Source organism: Sturnus vulgaris, chromosome 18, assembly GCF_052056855.1.
Source record: "Sturnus vulgaris isolate bStuVul1 chromosome 18, bStuVul1.hap1, whole genome shotgun sequence".
NCBI lineage: Eukaryota > Metazoa > Chordata > Aves > Passeriformes > Sturnidae > Sturnus > Sturnus vulgaris.
The window spans coordinates 2,986,744-3,006,300 of NC_142260.1; the positions used below are offsets into that span (position 1 = coordinate 2,986,744).

Here is a 19,557-nt window from a genome sequence, read left to right on the forward strand (position 1 = left end):
TTACAACGAAAGAGCAAGGAAATGTCCTTGTTCCTGCCATATGGATGTCTCTATTGGAAGCCAAAAGGAGAAACGTTATGCACTATAGAGGCCAGGCTTGTCTCAATGAGGCTGATCCAACAGCCACACAAGACAACAGCAGATTATCACTGACTTCAAAGGAAGCTGAATCATACCCCTAGAATGCATATGGTCACAAACAGTAAGTCTTTGGCAAATACTGTCTCTAATCACCATCCCTACTCCCAGACCAGTTCCCTCTATAGGCTTTTTTTTCCAAGTTTCCCATTTTCTCAAGTTTTACGTACCAAAGTGCTGAGTTAACTCAGGGCATTTATCTACACGACATTTATCTTCAGAAGATCTCACGGACAATTTAACGAAAGGTCCATCAGGGAAAGAAAAGAAGAACAAAACAAAACAAAACCAAGGAGAAAAAAAATAAAATAACCACGTATATTTAGAAGAGTCCTGAGGAATGCAGTGCCTTGAGCTTAAGCATCGATGAGTTTCCTCCAGGGGCTGCAGTTCCTCGCTGTGATGTGGTGCAAGTCAGCCCCACCGAGTCCTGAGGCAGCACACAATGTTCCTCTGCTCAGCTCTCACACGTGGCAAATGGGAAGCAGAGGCAGACTCACAAGCCTGTCTCATGCTGAGAAAGGAGTGAAAAGTAAGGCTGAGAGGGAAAAAAAAGTGAAGCAGGCAGATGCTTCTCTATAAATGGCAGAAAGCAGGGAAAGGCATCATTTCTTTCTAGATGGGAGAAGCAATTATCAGAGGAATTAAATGATTCACAGAGTGCTGATTTTAACTCCAGCCTTTTGCACTGCCAGGAAGAGAGAAGAATGGAACAGCAGGTATAGAGTAAAGGAAAGAGCTACTAAACTTGTGTTAAATTGGGTGCCTGAACTGGGAACCAACACTCACAGAGATACTGAATCCAAAGGGTGATGCCCAAGCTAAGAGGCTGCTGCCTTTGCCCCTGGCTGCTTAGAAAGCCCAGGCTTGCCTGGCCAGGACAGTTATCACCTCACAAATGAGGTGCACATGCACTGCTCATTCATTTCAGTCATAAAATTACACCAGCACAGATCCACACCACCAGTGCTGGAGGAGAACTGGGCCACTGGGATGTTTATGAGCATGTTCAGATCAAATGGATGAAAACCAGTAAATCTCTGCACTCCCATAAAATAGCCAAGCTAAGATCTTTGCTACATAGATCAGCTTTTTCAATGTCGAGATGCTGCAACTGTGCATCTCAGCTGGGGAATTTACCCCAGAAATCTGCAGAAAGAGGAACTATTTCAATCTCAAATTACAGCTAACACACATTTACAGCTGCTTTGAAAAGCTGTTGCTGAACAGCACCAAGTTACAGGCCATCATTATTTGCTTATAGTCCTATCACCCAGGGTATCCACTCAGTACCATGAGCTCAGAAAAGCAGTGGAGCATCTACAACAAGCAGAGTGACAAGTCTAAAATGCAATCAGCCTTTTGGGCCCTGGTCCATGCAGTTTGTAGGCAACAGCCTGTGCTTTCTGAACTTCTCCAGCTCTTGCAATAAGCAGAAGAAACACTGCAGATGCTTTCACCTGCCTGCTATCTCTGCAGGGACTGCTGAGAGTTCAATCATAATGAAGCACAAGGGAAAAGAATTAGCATGGCTGATAAATGAACAAGAAATTGCACCCCCAAAAATCACCTGTTTACCTCTCAGTCCAAAATCATGTGCATGAAAATGTCTGATGAGCAGCTGCTAGCACAGTACAGCAGCATCTTGCCTAAAGTGCCTGCACTTTAGGGGTGTCACCCTGCTGACCCCAACAGTCTCCGAATTTAAGGGAGGATTTGGGGGAGCAGCTCATGGTCTTGTTTGCTGTTTTACTAACCTGCAGCATTGACTAGAAAGCTAGGCAGTAAAGCTGACAGAGACTGTCACGAGAAGCTGTAGTGGATGGTACCGTGATGAGACACTCCACAGAGAAAAACTGAGATCTAAATAGGGCACAAGATGATTATTAAAATAACTGGAATCCATGTATCAAAATGCAACAACAAAGCAGCAGGCTGATTATTCAATAGGATCAGCTGAAGTATTTGGCCTTTCTTTGACAGATTCATATGAACACTGTTTGATTTAATGTGCTCCTCTGGCTGCCATTACCCTACAGTGTATTATTCAATTTGCCACTATTACACTTCCCAAAATCTCACATTCTTTTTAGGCTGTCACAGGCAGATTGTGGGTGCAGAATAAGACAGGAATATATTATTCTGTGATCACTGCCTGTACCATCATTTTGCATCAATTCCAGCTCCAGAGACCTGCTGGTGTCTGGCTGAAAACCCAGAATGTCTTCAGAGAGGCAGCTAGCACAGCACTGCTGGCAGAGTTGCAATCTCTCCAAGTTTGCTTCAGCTTCACAGCAGCCCAGTAATTCCAATTTCTCCCTGATTTGTCATGAGATGATAATATGACAGACTAAAATGTGTTACAAAAGCATGGCAGGCGATAATGTGGCGTGTGAGGATGGGATTTTACTCGAAAGATGAGCTTGCTCTCTTTCTAACCTTTTCCCACATTCACTGGAAGAACTTTGCAAATGTTCTAATTTGAAAGTAATGTCAAGCTGGAATATTTTCCAACTTGAGCTCAGTCATCATTGCTGCAGCTCTGATCACACACAGCAAAGGGCTCAGAAGAACAGCTAAACAGCATTTTGTTACATGACATGCACTGTGTCAAATTTACACAAGAAATCAAACCAACTAATTGGTGTAAAAGAGATGAATTTACCAGCAGGGATAAAGGGAGTGACTTGTCCTGTTTTAATGCAGAAGTAAACAAGAAGCTGATTGTCCCAAACTGAGCAATACTCAAAGTGACAGAGAAAAACAGCCAAGCAATTTATATGACTCCACTGTTTCACTTAGCAGTCACCTTTGGTGGCAGCTGTAACAAGATTCAATTATATTATATTCCCCTACAGGAAGCAGTGATTAGGTTGTCCTCTTGAGGTGCAAAAATATCTGTCAATAGAAGTGTCCAGCTACTGAAAGAGCTCGAAATCTTCTAAACATGGCACTGAGCAGGCCCAGAGAGCAGAAGGGTACATAAGAAACCCTCTCCAAGAGGGCCAGCTACCCTGGGACAGTGAATTGCAGGACACTCCCAATGGGAACCCACCAGCAAGATCCCATTTAGAAATTCATCCTGGTTTTAGAGATTCCACTGCAGTATTTTTGAGGCATTGCCTTACTGCCTTGACTGCTTCAGGTCCAGCTGCCAAGGCAGACGTGGAGTGGTGCAAGATTCAATTAAACAGTCTCAGTGTAGGAGGCAACACACGGAGCCCACTTGGGCAGGGGGTTTCCTGCACATCTGTCACGTCCTCTCAGAGGAAATCTCCACCTGGTCTGCTGTGTACAGCCCTCTGGGCAGTTACAGAGTAAGAAGGCTTGTCTTGGCAGAGGTTTCCTTCATTATTTAATTTCTAAATGCAATGCTAGTTCATTCACCTGGTTTTACTGGATTTTCTCAATTCAAATTTAATACTATGCCCTTGACATTCACTCTATTTATTAAACCTGTTTTGGTAATGATAACAAGTGCTTTGTCCTAGATGCCAGGTCAACAATGCTTCAGAGACACAAGACCTTAAATAACAATATTCCAACATCTCAGCTGCACTTGGGGGAGCAGACTGGAAAAGTGGAACCGTATGGTCCATATGACAGGAAATTCTGTTGTGCACAAACACAGCAGAAGCAACAATCTCAGCCATCTCTTAATACTTGATAGTTTCTTGAATTCACACAGAGCCAAGCGTGGTTTCCCCAGCCGGATTCAGAAAGCCACATCAATTTTGGTCTGATTAAAGGCTCATTCAAAACCACAAGAAGCAAAACAATGTTAAGTTTACTATGACTGCCACATTTCTGTGAGTGCTAGTACAGAAGATGAATGAAGTCCACATGGTTCCTTGTACATGGAATACAGCTCTGATTTATATTAGGAATGTGCACCCCTTTATACAATGGCTGCTTGATTATTGCAGAATGGATCATTATGTTCCAATCCAATACCTGTTCTGAACTAACCATTCAACTATTTCATCTATTAAAGCCTACAGAAATATTACGAAATTGAACAAAATGTCTGGTTCATGATGTCACTGGATTTCAAAGCACAATCCTTTTTGATTTCAATATACCTTAAAACTTACTATTTTTTAAATAAAAGTCAGCTCTCAAAATAAGATAAACTACACAGAGCAGTTCATTGCTGCTTTGCTCATTAAAGAAGCAGTGCAAGGGCACCAGGAGGAAGACAAGGCTTTAGTGTGTATATGCCCCACGTGAAGAGGCCATTTGGTAACCAAAAAAAACAATGGCTCCAGGCTTGGCACTTACATGCTTAGAAGCTGTTTAGGCTGTGAAAAGCTGGGGGATAACCCAGCTGCTGCCTGCCACTGCCCAGAAAGGGGAATGGAAAAGGCAGCACCAGGCACTGGAGGTGAAAGGATGAAGGACAGCAGTCACAAATGGCAATAAGGAGAATTCAGACTGGATGGAAAGAAAAATTTGTTCACAGTGACATCAAGAAAACATTCTTCACAAAGGAGGCTAAGCAGTGGAGAAGGATGCAGTGAAACCATCCTCCCATGGTATTTTGGAAACTCAACCAGATGTAGCCCTAAGCAACCTCATCTAAAGTTGAAATTAGCCCTGCTTAGAGGAGAGGCTGGACCAGCTGACTCCACAGTCCCAACCCAAATTTTTTATGTTTCTGTCTCACACTAGACTGCTTAGAGCATTGCTCAAGATTTCAGCTTTCTTCTCTTGTATTTTAACACTTCCTTGCATTACAAATATTAATTCTAAGGGATAGGGGTACACGACACACTTAATTAAGTTTATTACTACAACAAGTTTTAGGGAGGCAAGGAGATACAACAAGGTACAGGAAAACACCACCAGCACCTCTAGGGGAACTGTTTGCAAAGAAAACTCAAAGCACAGTGACAGAGCCCTTTATAGCTTTGAAGCAGATGTAGATCTATAAAATAAATTCACTCTTGCAGACACCTGGTTTGCATGAGCACAAAAGTGCTACTTGGAGACTGGGGTCTAGCACCACTGGTATAAATTATGCAGATGTGATACACAAAACTATGATAGTTTCTTTAAAGCCGGAGATCAAACCACTTTGGCTTGTCTTTAATCATGCCTGACAGTTTATAAGAATTATACTGATTTTGTATTCCCCCCTCACTGCTGTATTCAATGAAGTGCTTGGAAAGAGGTTGTTAAAAAGCAGTACAAAACAATGAACTCCTGTGTTTGTCCACAGATCTGAAATTTTGCATTCTCTTTCCACTGCCCTGCCAAAATGCCCAAATTATAGTCTTGAAGGAGCTGGTTTTTAGTACCCTTGAGTTGGAAAAGCCCATTATGATTTTTTTTTACTGAACCCAAGATTTCGTCTCATTTGAAGGAAGCTTCTTACCAGTCCTGCACATTTTATTTTGATATTTAACAAACCAGACAAGGAAAAGAATCATTACCACCTAAAATCATTGACAAGTCCTGAGCAAAGATGAGCACTGTAACTAACACACAATACATTTTCAAGTATGAATAACATAGTGGTTTGTCATAGAAAGGGCTGATGATCATATAAGGATGGTCTAAACAGAAAAAGACTTTTCAGTATCTACAAAAGTTTTCCTTTTAACTAACAGACACTGAGCAGGAGCTGAAAGCTTCTGTTCTGAAAGCATTTTTTTTAAATGGCACAGAGGAAGTGAATGGAAAGAGTAAATTCCTGTTTTCACTGAGGCTGACAAAGCCAGAGACAGAATTTGGGTCTGACAAAGAGCCCCAGGCTCCAATTTGTGGCCACTGTTCTTTGCTATATCAACTGATATGACCAAGAATACTTTTGTTCTATTGTCTTTGTTTGCCTCTCAAACATTTGCAAGCACTATTAGAGTGCCTTTTTACCAGACTAAATAGGCCCAGCTTGTCAGTGTCTCTTCAGAGGATGTGTGCTCCAGACTGTCTTGGTAGCCCTCCAGCTTTCAGTACATAAAGATTCATTGTCCAAAGTAAAATGAAGTCCCCTTTGTATCTGTTGTAATAATATAACACTGAAAGAGTTAAAAACAATGCAGATATTCATCACTTGTGTGGAAAATCTGTGCTCTGAAGGGCTGCCCAATTTTCGGTAATTATAACAACATTTTTTTGATGTTAAAAGAATGTATGCATAGGCCATACATTTCCTTCTAAGACCAAAAGAAACATGTTTTTCTTATGAAGCTTAATGAAAACAGTGTTTTTTGTTGTGCATTCCCGATGGTGTACAGCTAAAGGAAATTAATTCCTCTTTAACCAGCAACTGGGACTTGGAGGAGACCAGGAACAGTAACAAACAACTGCTTTGGGGCAGTCCTCACCTGAGCCCTGAAAAGCTCAGGCTGACCACACAAGCCCCTGAGGTTAATCTTGCTATTGGATCGTTCTGTAAACACTGACTCGAGTCCTGTTCTTTACATTTTTACACCACTCAGGGCTTCAAGCCAAGGCCTCGATAAAAAGAATGATTTGGTTTCTTGAAAAGCATTGGCAAAAAGCTGACCAAAGAGTCTGTTTCCAGCACTACCCAGCGAAGCCTGAAAGAATCAAGACTTCCTGCCTGCAGCCTGAGAGCCACATTTGCACTGAAGGATCAAACCCATTTATTGTCCATTTAATGTCTCTTTACTGACAGCACTGAACATTCCTGCACAGGGACTGTGCCCAGCAGTACCATGGCCTGCCCACAGCCACTCAACATCCTGCTGTGAGCCCGTGTTCTGCAGCAGCTTCTTACCTACAATGTCTTCATAGGCATTTTCTTCTAAAGTGCTCTTGGATCCAAATTTATGCTGGCTCTCAGTTCCATTTTCAGTCGGGGAGGGAGGGTAGAGGGATTGCAGGCTTGAGGCATCCTCAAACTCGAAGGATTTTCTAAAGTTCAAAACCATAATAATTAGTAATAAGAATGCAAAATTATTCAAACATTTAGATGAGCATTTGCATGTTAAGAATCACGCTTTAAGGACTAGGTTTTAGCAGACACTAAGTCCTGCTCACAGCAGTCTCTTGCTGAGCCATCTATGACAGTTTTATGTTGGAAGTATTGCTATCCCCCATATGCAGACAGGAGGAAAACACCAAGACAATACGTTCTCTTTTCCCAAGTTTACAGAGTAAATTAGCAGCACAGTCCTCAGGTTAGAAATTACTTTGCTCTTTCCAGAGGCCCCAGAAAGATGTGACCCTCTGTCCTAAAGAAAGTCTCTGCAAAGCATTCTTGCACTGGTTGCTCTGGGAGATGTAGCCCTTAGTTTGACACCACTCACGTGCCTTGAGCCTTTGGATATGTTCCTGTGCAGAATTCAGTGCATAAATGCCAAAGGGAGACTCATGTGCCAGTGACCCACATCCCTTGCATGCCCCATGCCAAGAACTGGCAGCAAAGGAGAAAGCAGTGAGGAAAATGCTCTCTGGGCTGCATGAGCAGCCTGGGATGATGGCTCAGGGGCTGAAGGTTTGGCCTTTCTGGCAGGAAGGTGAGGACCAGCTGGGTCAGATGAACCCACACAATTTGTCTCCCACCCACACCTGCCCCAGTGCTGCTGAGCAGTCCTAGAGGGAGAAAACCCCAAATTCTTCCCACTCTCCAGCTCAGCCAGCCCTTGTTCTCTGGGCAGTCTCTACACTCAGGGTGGGAGGCCCATGGTTTGCAGGGGCAGCAGCACAGGGGCTGCCATTCATTGCAATGATTTACTGCTGAGGATGAAATGGTGAGGAAAACGGGCTCAGGTCAGAGTGTAAATAATCCCATGGTGCTGCAAGGCTTGCATGGACTGTGCTGGTGCCCATACTGCACTCTCTGAGCCCCAAGCTAGATTAACAATAAATCATCCTGCCATCAACCCCCCTTGCTCTTCTTCCAGCTGGAGTGGAGCATATGTTACAGCATATCCATGGGGCAGTGGCAGAGTCTCATGAGACACTTTGGCCTGGGAATTTGCTTGAGCAGCCCTGCAGGTAACAGAGTGACTATTGCACAGAACACTGCATTTGAAATGAGCTTTTCCTGTTTGTCTGCTGGACAGACTTACAGCTGGGATCAGGCTTAGAGCCTCCTCTCTCTCCTTTCCCTAATCCTGAGAATATCCAGATCCAAGTTATTCACATCAGGATTGTGGCAGAAACAACCTGTGCATGTGAGATCCAGACACTGCTCCTCCATCCACAGCTACTCATAGTTACCAAGGATGCTGACACACTGAAGGCACAGCTGTGTATGAAATGAGACTTTCTGAAGTAGTTAATTATCCAGCTCCTATAGATTTCAAGGCACCACTGTGGTGTGGTGACACTGTATAGGATGATGGGGATGGCTCTGTGTCTCTCGTGTCCCCAGCCTATCCTGTGACACTCCTCCCCTGCACTGTGTGTGTGCCAGAGGATTTCCAACTGCTGGGGAACACCCAGCTCACACCACTCTGAAATGTTAAACTACTCTTGGCACCAGGTTCCCCACATCCAGCCTGGCTTTCTGCTACCAGGCAAACATGAGAAACTCCCTCCATATTGCTAGAATGTTGGATTAACCACCAAAAATAAAACCAGTGCTTTCAACCGAAGCATTAGGAAAATAAATGCCCTCAGTCCGTTCTGATGACATTGCAGTGAGTGCAAACCACATGTATGTTCAGTCTGAACACACAGCTACAAGCTGCAGGCACAATGAGTTTTGTCTGTTCTCAAAAAAAGAACAGTTTAGGTACTGAGACTTCCGTAATTACTATCAACCAAATACTGCCTTCTTAGATGACTTGTATGGTCTTTAGTGCTTTGTAAATCTTGGAGTTCTCCTTTCTGTAACTGAAGGAAGAACAGTAGCAAAGACAATAAAATTAAGATTTTATAAAGGATTTCTACTCAGCATTGAAGTCAGCTAACAAACTTGAGATTTTTGGGAGGTTGATTTGAACTTATTTAGATCGTGATTAGCAAGACATGTATTCAGAGAAATCGTTAAAGTACAGTGGATTAAGCTGTTACAGATGAATGGATACCTACCCAGTAAAATGTCAAATTGATTTGCAAGAATTATCTGATACACACAACAACCCTGTTAATCCTACAATTTATATTCTACAATTTAAATTGATAAATAATACTTTTTGGAAGGCCCATTTCCCCCAGGCCTGTAGCTCCTTTGCTGAACTGTGCTGTTGTCTAACTCTTCTATGACAGGAGACTGAATCTGCAGAAAAGCAGGTGCAAGCAGAGTTCTACCTCTTCTGGAGAGAAGCTTCAAAACTTCATTTCAAAAACTCATTGTGATAAAATCCTGTGCTTCTTAGATTACTAGCCCATTTTCCAGTAAAGGGTATCATTTACACCAGAACATTTAATTATTGTTTGTCTTCTGCACATTGCAAATGCTGTGCTGAACAAACTGAGGGCAGCTTTCCTTCACAAATTTTCCTTAAAAACTAGATTTACTTCCTCTGAGATTATTTCCAGGACTCAAAGACAAGCACTGCTGATTAGATCTTGACTTTCCACATCCCCCCACACTTTTCTGGAAGGAACAAAATGCCTCAGCAGAGCTGTTTGATCTTTCAGAAGCAGGTGTCTCCTGAGAGAAAAGGACAGAACCTGAAGGCTCCTCTTCTCTTCTTGTCCTAGTATAATTCAGATGAGGGTGTGCTAAAAAACTTCTAATAATTGAGCCAAGCAGCAGAATCTGAAGGGATAGTGTGCATCTGAGATGCTGTTTAGCAGTTTCTTGCAAATCTCATCACTAAGTATCAAGGGAGATTGATGAAGAACTCGTTAAAAATGCTGCAATTTGAATGCTTAGCAACAACTACGCCTACAATTTTACAAGCAATGAGCAGAATGAGTTTTACCATGTCTAAAACTCAAGAGGAATAACGTGATTAAAACAATCCAAGATCCACAAATTGCTGGGGAATTGTAGCCATACACTCTCCCCATCATTAACTCAGGAAGGACATAGAGGACTTTCTGTGATAAAACAGTTTTCTCAGCATTTATCCTCTACAGCTGTTAATAATAATTTAGGATAATATTCCAAAGGACTGAATTAAATAAAAGCACCTACATTGCATAAAACTGATACAACTGCTATAGTAATGAACTTTGGAAATAAAAAATCTCTGCAGGTACATTTTACAGGAAGAAAAGACTATGAGGGATCAGCTATGGTCCCACTAAGGGACAATAATAAAATCATGATCCATTGAAAAATCACAAATAAGGGCATTTGTGCTAGAATGAATTAGATAACCTTTAGCATACCCAACCTCGGGCTTTTTTGGGGGATCGAGGGATGCAGATTTTAGAACTCCAAAACTGAAGGTATTCAAAGGTATTGTACCAATGCATTCCATCAGTGCAGAAAAAAACACTTGTCTTGCATGCAATTTCTAGATTTTCCTTTGTCAAAAGCACTGCATTAGAAGGAGAATTTAAAACCTTGCTACTGCGAAGATATAGCCCACTTATTTATTTGGAGAATCGAGCTAATTCCCTTGACTTTTACCTATTCTGGGATTTTCTGTGGAAGCGCGACTCTTTCTTCTGCCTCCTGGTGACGGGGGGTGCAGGAGTGGACGGGAGGGGAGGAGGAGCAGCAGGGGTGGGAGATGGAGGTAAGCCATTGCTGGCTTTGCTTTTGTGGGATTTGTCCGCCTCGTACTCAAAGGTGCGTTTGGGTTTGGGGACGGGATTCACGGCGCTGCTGGCCGCGCTTTCCAGGAGCGCTTTGGGGCCAGCTGAGTTTGCAGCGAGCCCCTGTTTTGTTTTACTGCTTTTCTCAGCATCGGGAGGTGTTTCTGGTTCGCTCCCCAAAATAACACTCCCTCCTTTGCTATCGCTCAGGGTTTCGCTCAGTCCCTCCACAGTACTCAGAGTTCCAGACTTTTTCCTCCCTTTATCAACACTGTAGCAGCTACTCGGTAGCTGGGGGAGGCCTCTGCCCGACTGCTCCTTCAGTGCCTGCTCGATCTTCTGGATTCTGTTGAGCACAGCAGAGGACTCTTTCCTCACGTGGCTCTTAAGGAAAGTGGAAGAAGGAGGTTCGCTCCTGCCCGGTCTCTTTTCAAACCGATGGCAGGAATCCCTGTCCAGCAGTTCCTCCTCCTCTGTTTCTGGGTAAGAGCACTCGGAAAATGTTCGGCTCATCCTTCTGAGCCCTTTGAAATCAAAGGTCTTGTCGCTGCAGGGAGAGGTGAGCACGCTGGGGCAGCTCTCACTGCCCGACCTCTCCCCAGCATCCCTCTTGTCCATGCACACGCTGGTCCTGGGGGACAGCTCCCGGCGACATTCCCATTCTGAGATCTTCTGCCTGATGTCCAGCGCCTGCGAGCGGACGCTCACCCTGCTGGTGGACAGGGTCCTCAATTTGCTGGCAGTGCCCAAGGACAGAGTGCTGCGGGCGAGTGGATGGCTCCCTATCGCCTCCCCATCCTGAGCCTCATGTGGCCTCTCCTTTTGGTCAGCCCTGAACACGGAGAGCCTTTTGTCCAGAGCACCCACGCTGATGGCTTTGAGGGGGTGGCTCGGGCAGTCGGTGTCCGAAGGGCTCGTGGAGCTGCTGCGCAGCGGGGACGCGCGGCTGCTCCGGTCCTGCAGGCACAGCCGGGAGCCGGAGACTTTGGAGAGCCCGGTAGAGCGAGAAGAGTCCTCGCTGTCGCTGAGGGGGTAGGCAGGGCTTCTCTGTGGGGACAACAAGGGTGGCAGAGTGGCTGACTGGCACCTGGAAACAGAAAGAAATAAAACATCAAAGCCTTGGGGAAACCGGAGTTATTTGCCAGCTTTCTTCTGGCTGCAGGTCTCCACGCTCTCCGGCCCCAAAGCATCACTAAGCCAGCAGTGAGCACTCAGCCACAGAGTCAGGGTGGGAGGTGTCAGCCTGTAACTGTGATAGACCATGAGCAGGACACTTGGCACATCCAGAACAAGTTTTCTCACCTCTCACCCCCACCTCTTCCAAGTTTCCTGAACTTAAAGCCAGCTGAGATTCTCACAGCAAACCTCTGCCTTGAAAGCATCTACAACCTGCAGACGAGTAGACCTGGTTCGTCTTTGGTCTGATGCTGTGGCCAACAGATTAAATTCCCCTTATCAAACAGAAGTGATTTCTTATCAAAATAATATTACACACTGAGAAAACACATTGATCTGCTCGCACTATGTGTTGAAGAACATAAACTACACAGAAAGATCTCAGTGTTACCCTGGAAAAAACCCTTGGAACAAATTCTAGCCATGGTTTGCAAAGTCAGCTATTGTTACCGGGATTTTGTACATTGTTGCAAGGACTTTTAAGAACAAAAAGACACAAGGAAATTAAATAACACATTAATCATTTGGCTCATCAGTGATGAGCCAGCAGTAAGGAAATTAAGCCAAAACCATGTCAAAAAGGGGGTTTGCCGCCCTGCCAAAATCCATATATACAAATAATAGCAGAAACGATCACAACTCCTTTAACAATAACTCCTTTCTGTTCCAAAAAGTACAAGAAACAGAGCAAAGACCCCTAAGCAATGCCTTGCATATGCTATTAAGTTTATGCTGTGTGAAGACTGTGGACAACAAGCTGGTTTTTATCAACTGTCCTGTACACAGGAAAGATCCAAATGAAAGAAACTGCTTGACCAAAAGAAATCAGAGGAGCAAATGTCTGCACTATAGCAAAGGGAGAAGAGATTCAGAAGATCTCTGCTGCTATATTGTTTTCTTCCCAACAGCCAGCCAATATCTACAGCAGAAGTTCCAATTTCTGTATATTAATCCAAAAAATCCAGAGCACTGGGGTGATTTCTAAAAAATTTATTTTGTCACAGGAAATATTTTCTTTTCCTTCAAATGCAACCCCAAACCAAATTATCAGATTTCATCCCAGTTTTCTACAGCAGATACTTCACAATCAAAGCTCAAAAATATCACAGAAAAGTTCTGGTCAGAAAAAGACAGTAATCAAATTATCACAAAAGGGAACTGATCTCTTTTTTCAGAGGCCTGAGACAAGCAAGTCTATTTGTCACAGAAGTTACACAGCTCGGTGACTTTTATTTCTTTACTGTTTTGAAAGATAAACATGCCTCTAGGAAAAGAGATCTCATGTCAAAGATGATGGCAAATACTCCTACAACAACTGCCTAAAGCAGTTATTCCAGGACAGAAAGGAAGCATGCCAGAATACGTTCTTTGCATCCTAGAAGTTGAATTTCCTGCCGTTCTATACAGCTGCAGACAGGTGTCTTAAGAGATCTCAGAAGATCAAAAGCAGGTGACAGACCATGAGAGGTTTTGGCTGGCTGTTGCAGCTCAGTTTGTAGTGGATTACCTGGAATTACCTTGGCAGACATACTCTTACAGTGCCTGAAGATGAAACCTAACTCAGCCTCCTCAGGCTTACTGGGGCACCCTGATCCTTCATTATTTCAGCCTGTCTCATGTCACTTTCTTCAGGTTAATACCACAAAACCAAATTTTAATGTTATTCATAACACTGCCTTAGATTTGAGATCACATTCTCCTAATCTTTCATGTCGTGCAGAGCTGCACTGACATTTCTCTCAAGGAAACAGGCATCACCCAGTGGGAGTGTATTTTATGTCTAAAGACTACAGCCTCCATTACAGCCTTGGAAGCTGCATGTTGACTAAATCCACTGCCAGGATTCAGCTACAGGATAGGGACAGAAGGAGCTCTGTGGAATGCTTTAGCATGTTACAACTTGCTTATAAGACTGATCTGTACTGGCAATTGCAAGAATAAAATATAAAATGACAGGGGTAAGGTCAATAAAATGGGACAGCAGAGGTGAAGAACATGCTGACAATCAGAGAACCACAGACACCTCTCTCTGCCTTTGACACACTGCACAGAAAGTACCACAGGCATAATCCTTTATCTCCTCACAATCTAAGAAATATCTTCTCAGCTATTTCCATTGTCAGGAAAAGGTTTGGTGATTCATCAGGGAGGGAGGAAAAGGGGAAAATTGTGGTTTTCATAACCTGAAGAAGTTGCAAAACATTTCTTCTTAAGAGGTATGAGCCATTCTTTTAAACCCCAGGTTCCCAGTAAGGTAACTGCAATAAACCCCCAAATTCGGTTACAAAACTCCCAATCACTTCCACCGTGCTAGACCAGGGCTGCAGAGCCACGGGCCTTCTGCAGGAGTTTGCCCTCAAAGATTTGGGTTACCTCAGTTAAGATATTCTATTTTACACTGCATTACACTCTAAATTTGAGTAATTCAGAGAATCTATAGGACTTATTCAACAACAAAGAGGAACAGAGCTTTGTCCCAAAGGTTTCAGCATGCATTCTCTAAAGAATGCTGGTAAGTAACAGAATGAAAGAAATAAACAAGTCCAAAAGCTGATCAGGATTATTTCCTTGAGGATATCAGCATTTCACAAAAGACACTGTTAGAAGTTGCTCTGATTTCCTGAGGGCATTCTTCCAATACTCAGCCTTGGGTGTGCAGTGCCCAAACCCCTGGCAAGGCAGGTGTGCACTGCAGTCTCAAAGGCTGCCCAGCAGCCCACGATGTCATTTAAACAAGTGACAGATCCTGGAATTACCTTTCTGCTGGGACTCGTTGCTGCTCACCGAGGAGAGCAGACAGAATCCAAGAATCCAAGAGGTGCTTCCCTGCTCTCTAGACCATGCTCAGCTTTGCTGCTGTGATTTGTTCCTTGAGAAATCAGCAGCCACCCACAGTAGGAGGAAACTGATATTATCAGCCATGCTCTGTAGGTACAACTGATCTTCATATTCTGATTCAGTCTTTTCTCTTCACTTTCTCACCCAAATGTAGAAAAAACTTGTAATTTACAAAAACTCTAATTCCTGAGGGCTCCTCTCAAATATTCATATATATCCTATTGTTTTCTCTAGTAAAGGCTTCTCCTTTCACCAGGCCCAGTTACATGTGGATAACAGTGGAGCTGCATCTCAGCTGCACCAAGAAGAGAACAGACACACTTGCTTTAAGATAATTTACCACCTACTTGTCACAAGGCAAAAGATGAAAAAACTGAGTTCCTGCCTTTTAGCAAGGCTGACTTATACTAAGAATCTATGGGGATGGGGAAGGGCTCGTTCTTCATGCCAAACAGGCCTGAGTTCTCACCCTCTATCTGACCCAAAAGTCAAAAAGTCTTCAATTTTGGACAAAACACCAATACTCTTCCTGCAAAATGTGGGTGCTGACAACATTTGTCTGTTTGTAGAAGAGGAAAAATTTAGTTCCTGGAAACCACTCTGAAAGTGAGCAACACAAAATTAGGGGGCTTGGCCTTTTGATGCAGTTGAGCAGAAGCACAGCCCCTTCGTGCTTCCAATGCCAAACATCAACTCCAGAAAAGGGGAGAAATGGGTGCAGAAAATCCCCACAATTTCATGAGTGACTTTTAACAACATGAGGCAGCAAGAAGGATGGCTCAAGAGCTGGGTTTGTGTCTTTTGGAAATCAGAGTACAGGTGGATAATCAGAATGTGCATTTATTGAGGCATTGGCATCCAAGATCCACACAATTTATATACACTAAGAAAAATCTTAGCGTGCATTTCAGGCTTTAACAGTGACTGGAGGGTGCTTAACTGACTTGCCTTGAAAGAGTTACAGGACTCCAAACTCTCACTGCCCTGTTCTGACCTCTGAGCTAAGCAGCTCAGAACTCTGCTGCACTGTTTTAGCCTTCCTGCAGTGTCAGGAGTGAGCCCACAGATCATCCTGTCCTGAGGAAAGACAAGCTGGAAGAAGCCACTCAGCAATTTTTCAGTTTTGCAAATCCCATCTGCTCTTCTTAAACCGACACAGAATGGTAGGGCAGAGTTTGGCTTTCTGGTCCGGGAATTTCCCACTTCAACATGCTCATGCATGGGAGCCTATTTACTGAAAAAGAACAAGGAACATGATGACAAAAAGGTACTGAGTTTTTCAGGCTCCTGTTGATGAGATTCTGTCATTTCCCAGCGACACTGATGCTGGGTACAAAGACTCCCAGTATTGGTTTTACTCCTCAGGACTTTGTCCCCACTTTTTGTTAGGAAAAATATTGCTTTCTTAGTATTTTATTTAGGAGTTTTTTTCTCATTCCTGGTTCTTCTCAGGGCATTGTGCCATTTCATCAGGACAACCTAACCTGTTTCAGGGTAACAATAACATCAGAATCAGCTGTAACTACAGGATTGTGAGTTTGGGAATGAGAAGATCTGGCCAGCACTGGAGACTTCTTGTTGCTCTAGCCAATATTTAAGGAGATCTGAAACAAAAGCAACAGAAATTTCTCTTTGCAAGGGCAGCAAAACTCATGTTTAATACATACACTAAAGCTGCCCTGATAGGTAAATGAGGATGTAACATGAAAATTCTCTGGAAAGTTGTAAGAGAGAATGCTGAGGAATGTTCACCTACCAGCTGCCAGCCCCTCTGAGTGCAGACACTGGAATCCATCGTTGCCAGAGCAAGGCAAAGTGAGAGGGAAGCACACCCTGCTCATCTGTTAACTGGAACCATTCACTCACTGTACCATGCACCTTTTGATGCACAGCTGCTGAGAACACATGTGATGGCTCACTATGATACTCATTTATATCAAACTTCCACTTGATTTGACAAAGCAGGCAGAGGAGAGAAAACATGTACAGACCAACAGAAGTTCAAATTAAAACGTTGTTTATGTCCCATTCCTCCTGGGACCTGGACAAGCACTTTTACAGAGGTTCAGTAAGCACAGCTCCTTGTAACCAGTGCAGTTTCACACCCCACCAAGGGCAGTGCTGCCAGGAAATCACAGAGCAAACAGAGCACAAACTCTCCTGCCTTTGTCAGACATTCTTGGGAAAGCTCCCAGTACAAATCAATACTTTTGCACAAACAGAAATTGAACACACCACTGCAGTACAGCAATCTCCCAGGCTTCTTTGGGTGTAAAAAAGCAGAGTAATTGAAAGCAGACCAAAACACTGAAGGACTTTGATAGAAGCAATGATGAGAGACACTTCTCCCAAAATCCCCCCTTCTTCCCTCTATACAAGAACTAGTAATAAATTTCCTCCAAAGGACAGTGAGAAGTCCAGTTTTAGCTGTCAAACAGCAGCAGTCAGTGGTGTGGTTGCACTTTGGGATGAGTTTTGGAATGAGTCATTTCACAGAGCATCGTGGGTTCAGCATTATTTCCTTTCCTCACCAGGGGGGACAGACAGGCAGAGGCAGTGACAGTGGCTGCTGCAAAGGCTCAGCCAGGCATTGCTGTAAGCAGGGAACAAATGCAGGGAGTCAGGCTGCTCTAACTGGCTTAGCCTGAGGGTAAAATGTACAATCATCTCCAGAATAAGTGATCTGAAATGGCTTTGCTGCTTAGTTGAGGTGGCCCACAAGGATCCCTTGTATTCGTGATCCTTTGAGTTCTGACTTTTTCTTTTCAAATATAAATTATCATCTAGGCTTGTACACTGCATCAAAGAATATAAATTGAATCTTTCAGTGTATTAATTGTTCCAGGAGCAGAAAAGTACTTTAAAACCTGTGTTATTGTTACTCCTTGTAACTAGAAATTATGGGGACATTATGAAAAAGAATCTTCTGCACTACTGAATTTAAATCCACTCTCATTTGGCAGTAAAGTAAACCTTTCTATTATAATATATTCTACACTCTCACACCACACAGTATTTTAATTTTCTACATAACTCAAGTAGATAATTGCAGATTGCATTTAATTATCTTAAATCTAAATAAGAGTTTATGGTGAATAAAGGAGGTGAACTTTTCGCACTCAAGTGCTGGGTACAGATCAGTAAGGTGATTTTTGAGCTGACTTCAACTTGGTGATGAAACAAGTGGTGCAACTTGTCATATCTTGCCTCTCTCCTGGAAAAGAAAGTGATGTACATGGTAGCAGAAAAAACCCTCTTGCACCAGACCCTTTATAATTTTTGAGCTCTGACCAAGGGTTCTGGCTAAAAATCCCTGAAAATCTGTTTTCCAGATAACATTCCCATGTTATTGTTGACTTTGGGATTGGGACAACAGCAAGACAAAAACTTGTACTTTCTAAACTGAACAGTGAGTCTGCATTATAAGATGGTTTGAAATCGGTTCACTCTCTTGAACATTTGCTGGGATAGAAAAGTCCCAGCATTTGGACAGAGAGAACGAGCAATAAAATCAGAGTGGACGACAAATCACAAAATGTTTAAAGACAGAATAAAAATAGAAACACCAATTATTTTCCTGTTTGTACCTCTGAATTTTTTTCCCCAAGGAATTCTGATACTTTCTATTTGAGCAAAAACTGAAACCATATCAGAACTAGCCACAGAATAATAGGACTGTGAAACCAAAAAAAAAAAACAAGATCAAGCTCTGTGTGCAGTTTTTAAAGCCTCCAGTGTCTGTGTTCCCAAGTAGCAGTGAGTCAGTGATAACAATTGTGGGGTGAATTTGCAGGGGTGCTGTGGTGAATTCCTGTGCTAACACCCCCCAGAGCTCGGGGCCTCTGCAGTTGGGTCATGAAGAGAAGTGCACACAGTCACAGCTGACTCAGCTGGGTTTTATGGCTCAGAAGAAAAAGGTTTGATTCACAGCAGGGAAAAGCAGGAGTCATTCTGCCAAAGTAAATTACATGAAGTGGCGACTGTGCTCTACCACTGTACAAAACAAGGGCAAAGAAATCAAAGTTGATGAGTCAGATCCTAAATACTTGAATTAGCCTGGGTCTGTAAAGGCAACACAGCAAGACAAAGCTGACCATGAGGAATGACTGAAATCAAAAACCATCAATCAACATGCACTAGGTGTCTTTGCCAAGTGAGGGGGAAGAAGATAACAGGAAATTGTGAAATTATCTAGACTCAGAGGGTTAGATTCCCTGCCACTCCAGATTTATGGCCCATTTCTATTCTGTTACAAGGCAAGGACAGGATGGTCTTTAAACAATTCCCCATTTAAGCCTTTTTCACCTCCTCTGTTCAGACACAAATAACTACCCAAGGCAAAGAATACCAACAAGCCTGGGCTGTACTTTCCATCACAGGCATCAAAAGCTGACTGTGAAAAAATCAAAAAGCAAGACCAGAGTTATCAGAGTAAGGCATTCTCTCATTTCCACCAAAGTACACTGCACTGTACCAGTGGGACAATCTCTCACTTTCTCCTCAAAAAATGAGAATCAAAGTTGAAAAAGGGAAGCCTCCTTTGGAGATACTCTTTTCCCATAACTTGTTCTGAATAATCATTTATGCAATAGATATTCCCACTATTACAGCTCCACTATTGTTATTGTTCTGGAATTGGCTTAGTATGTTCTAGTCTCACCTGATTTCTTCACATCTTGGGAGTTTTGCTGGAGAGGGAGTGGCAACACAGCAAGTGATGGCATTTTCTTAAACCAGGCAGAAAGCACAAACCTTTATTTGTCTATTTAAGAA

The 19,557-nt window shown here is 43.1% G+C and overlaps 1 protein-coding gene across 6 annotated transcripts in view; it reads right to left on the reverse strand.

Moving 5' to 3' along the window:
• DENND2B (DENN domain containing 2B) overlaps positions 1-19,557 on the reverse strand; it is a 146,179-nt gene that overhangs the window by 48,360 nt on the left and 78,262 nt on the right. For all 6 annotated transcript variants that reach the window (XM_014876289.2, XM_014876288.2, XM_088175338.1 and 3 more), the window contains 2 exons: positions 10,643-11,857; positions 6,884-7,020 (listed from right to left, as the gene is read on the reverse strand). In XM_014876289.2, coding sequence (XP_014731775.1) covers positions 6,884-7,020; positions 10,643-11,857 — 1,352 coding nt within the window. The remainder of the gene's footprint in view (positions 1-6,883; positions 7,021-10,642; positions 11,858-19,557) is intronic.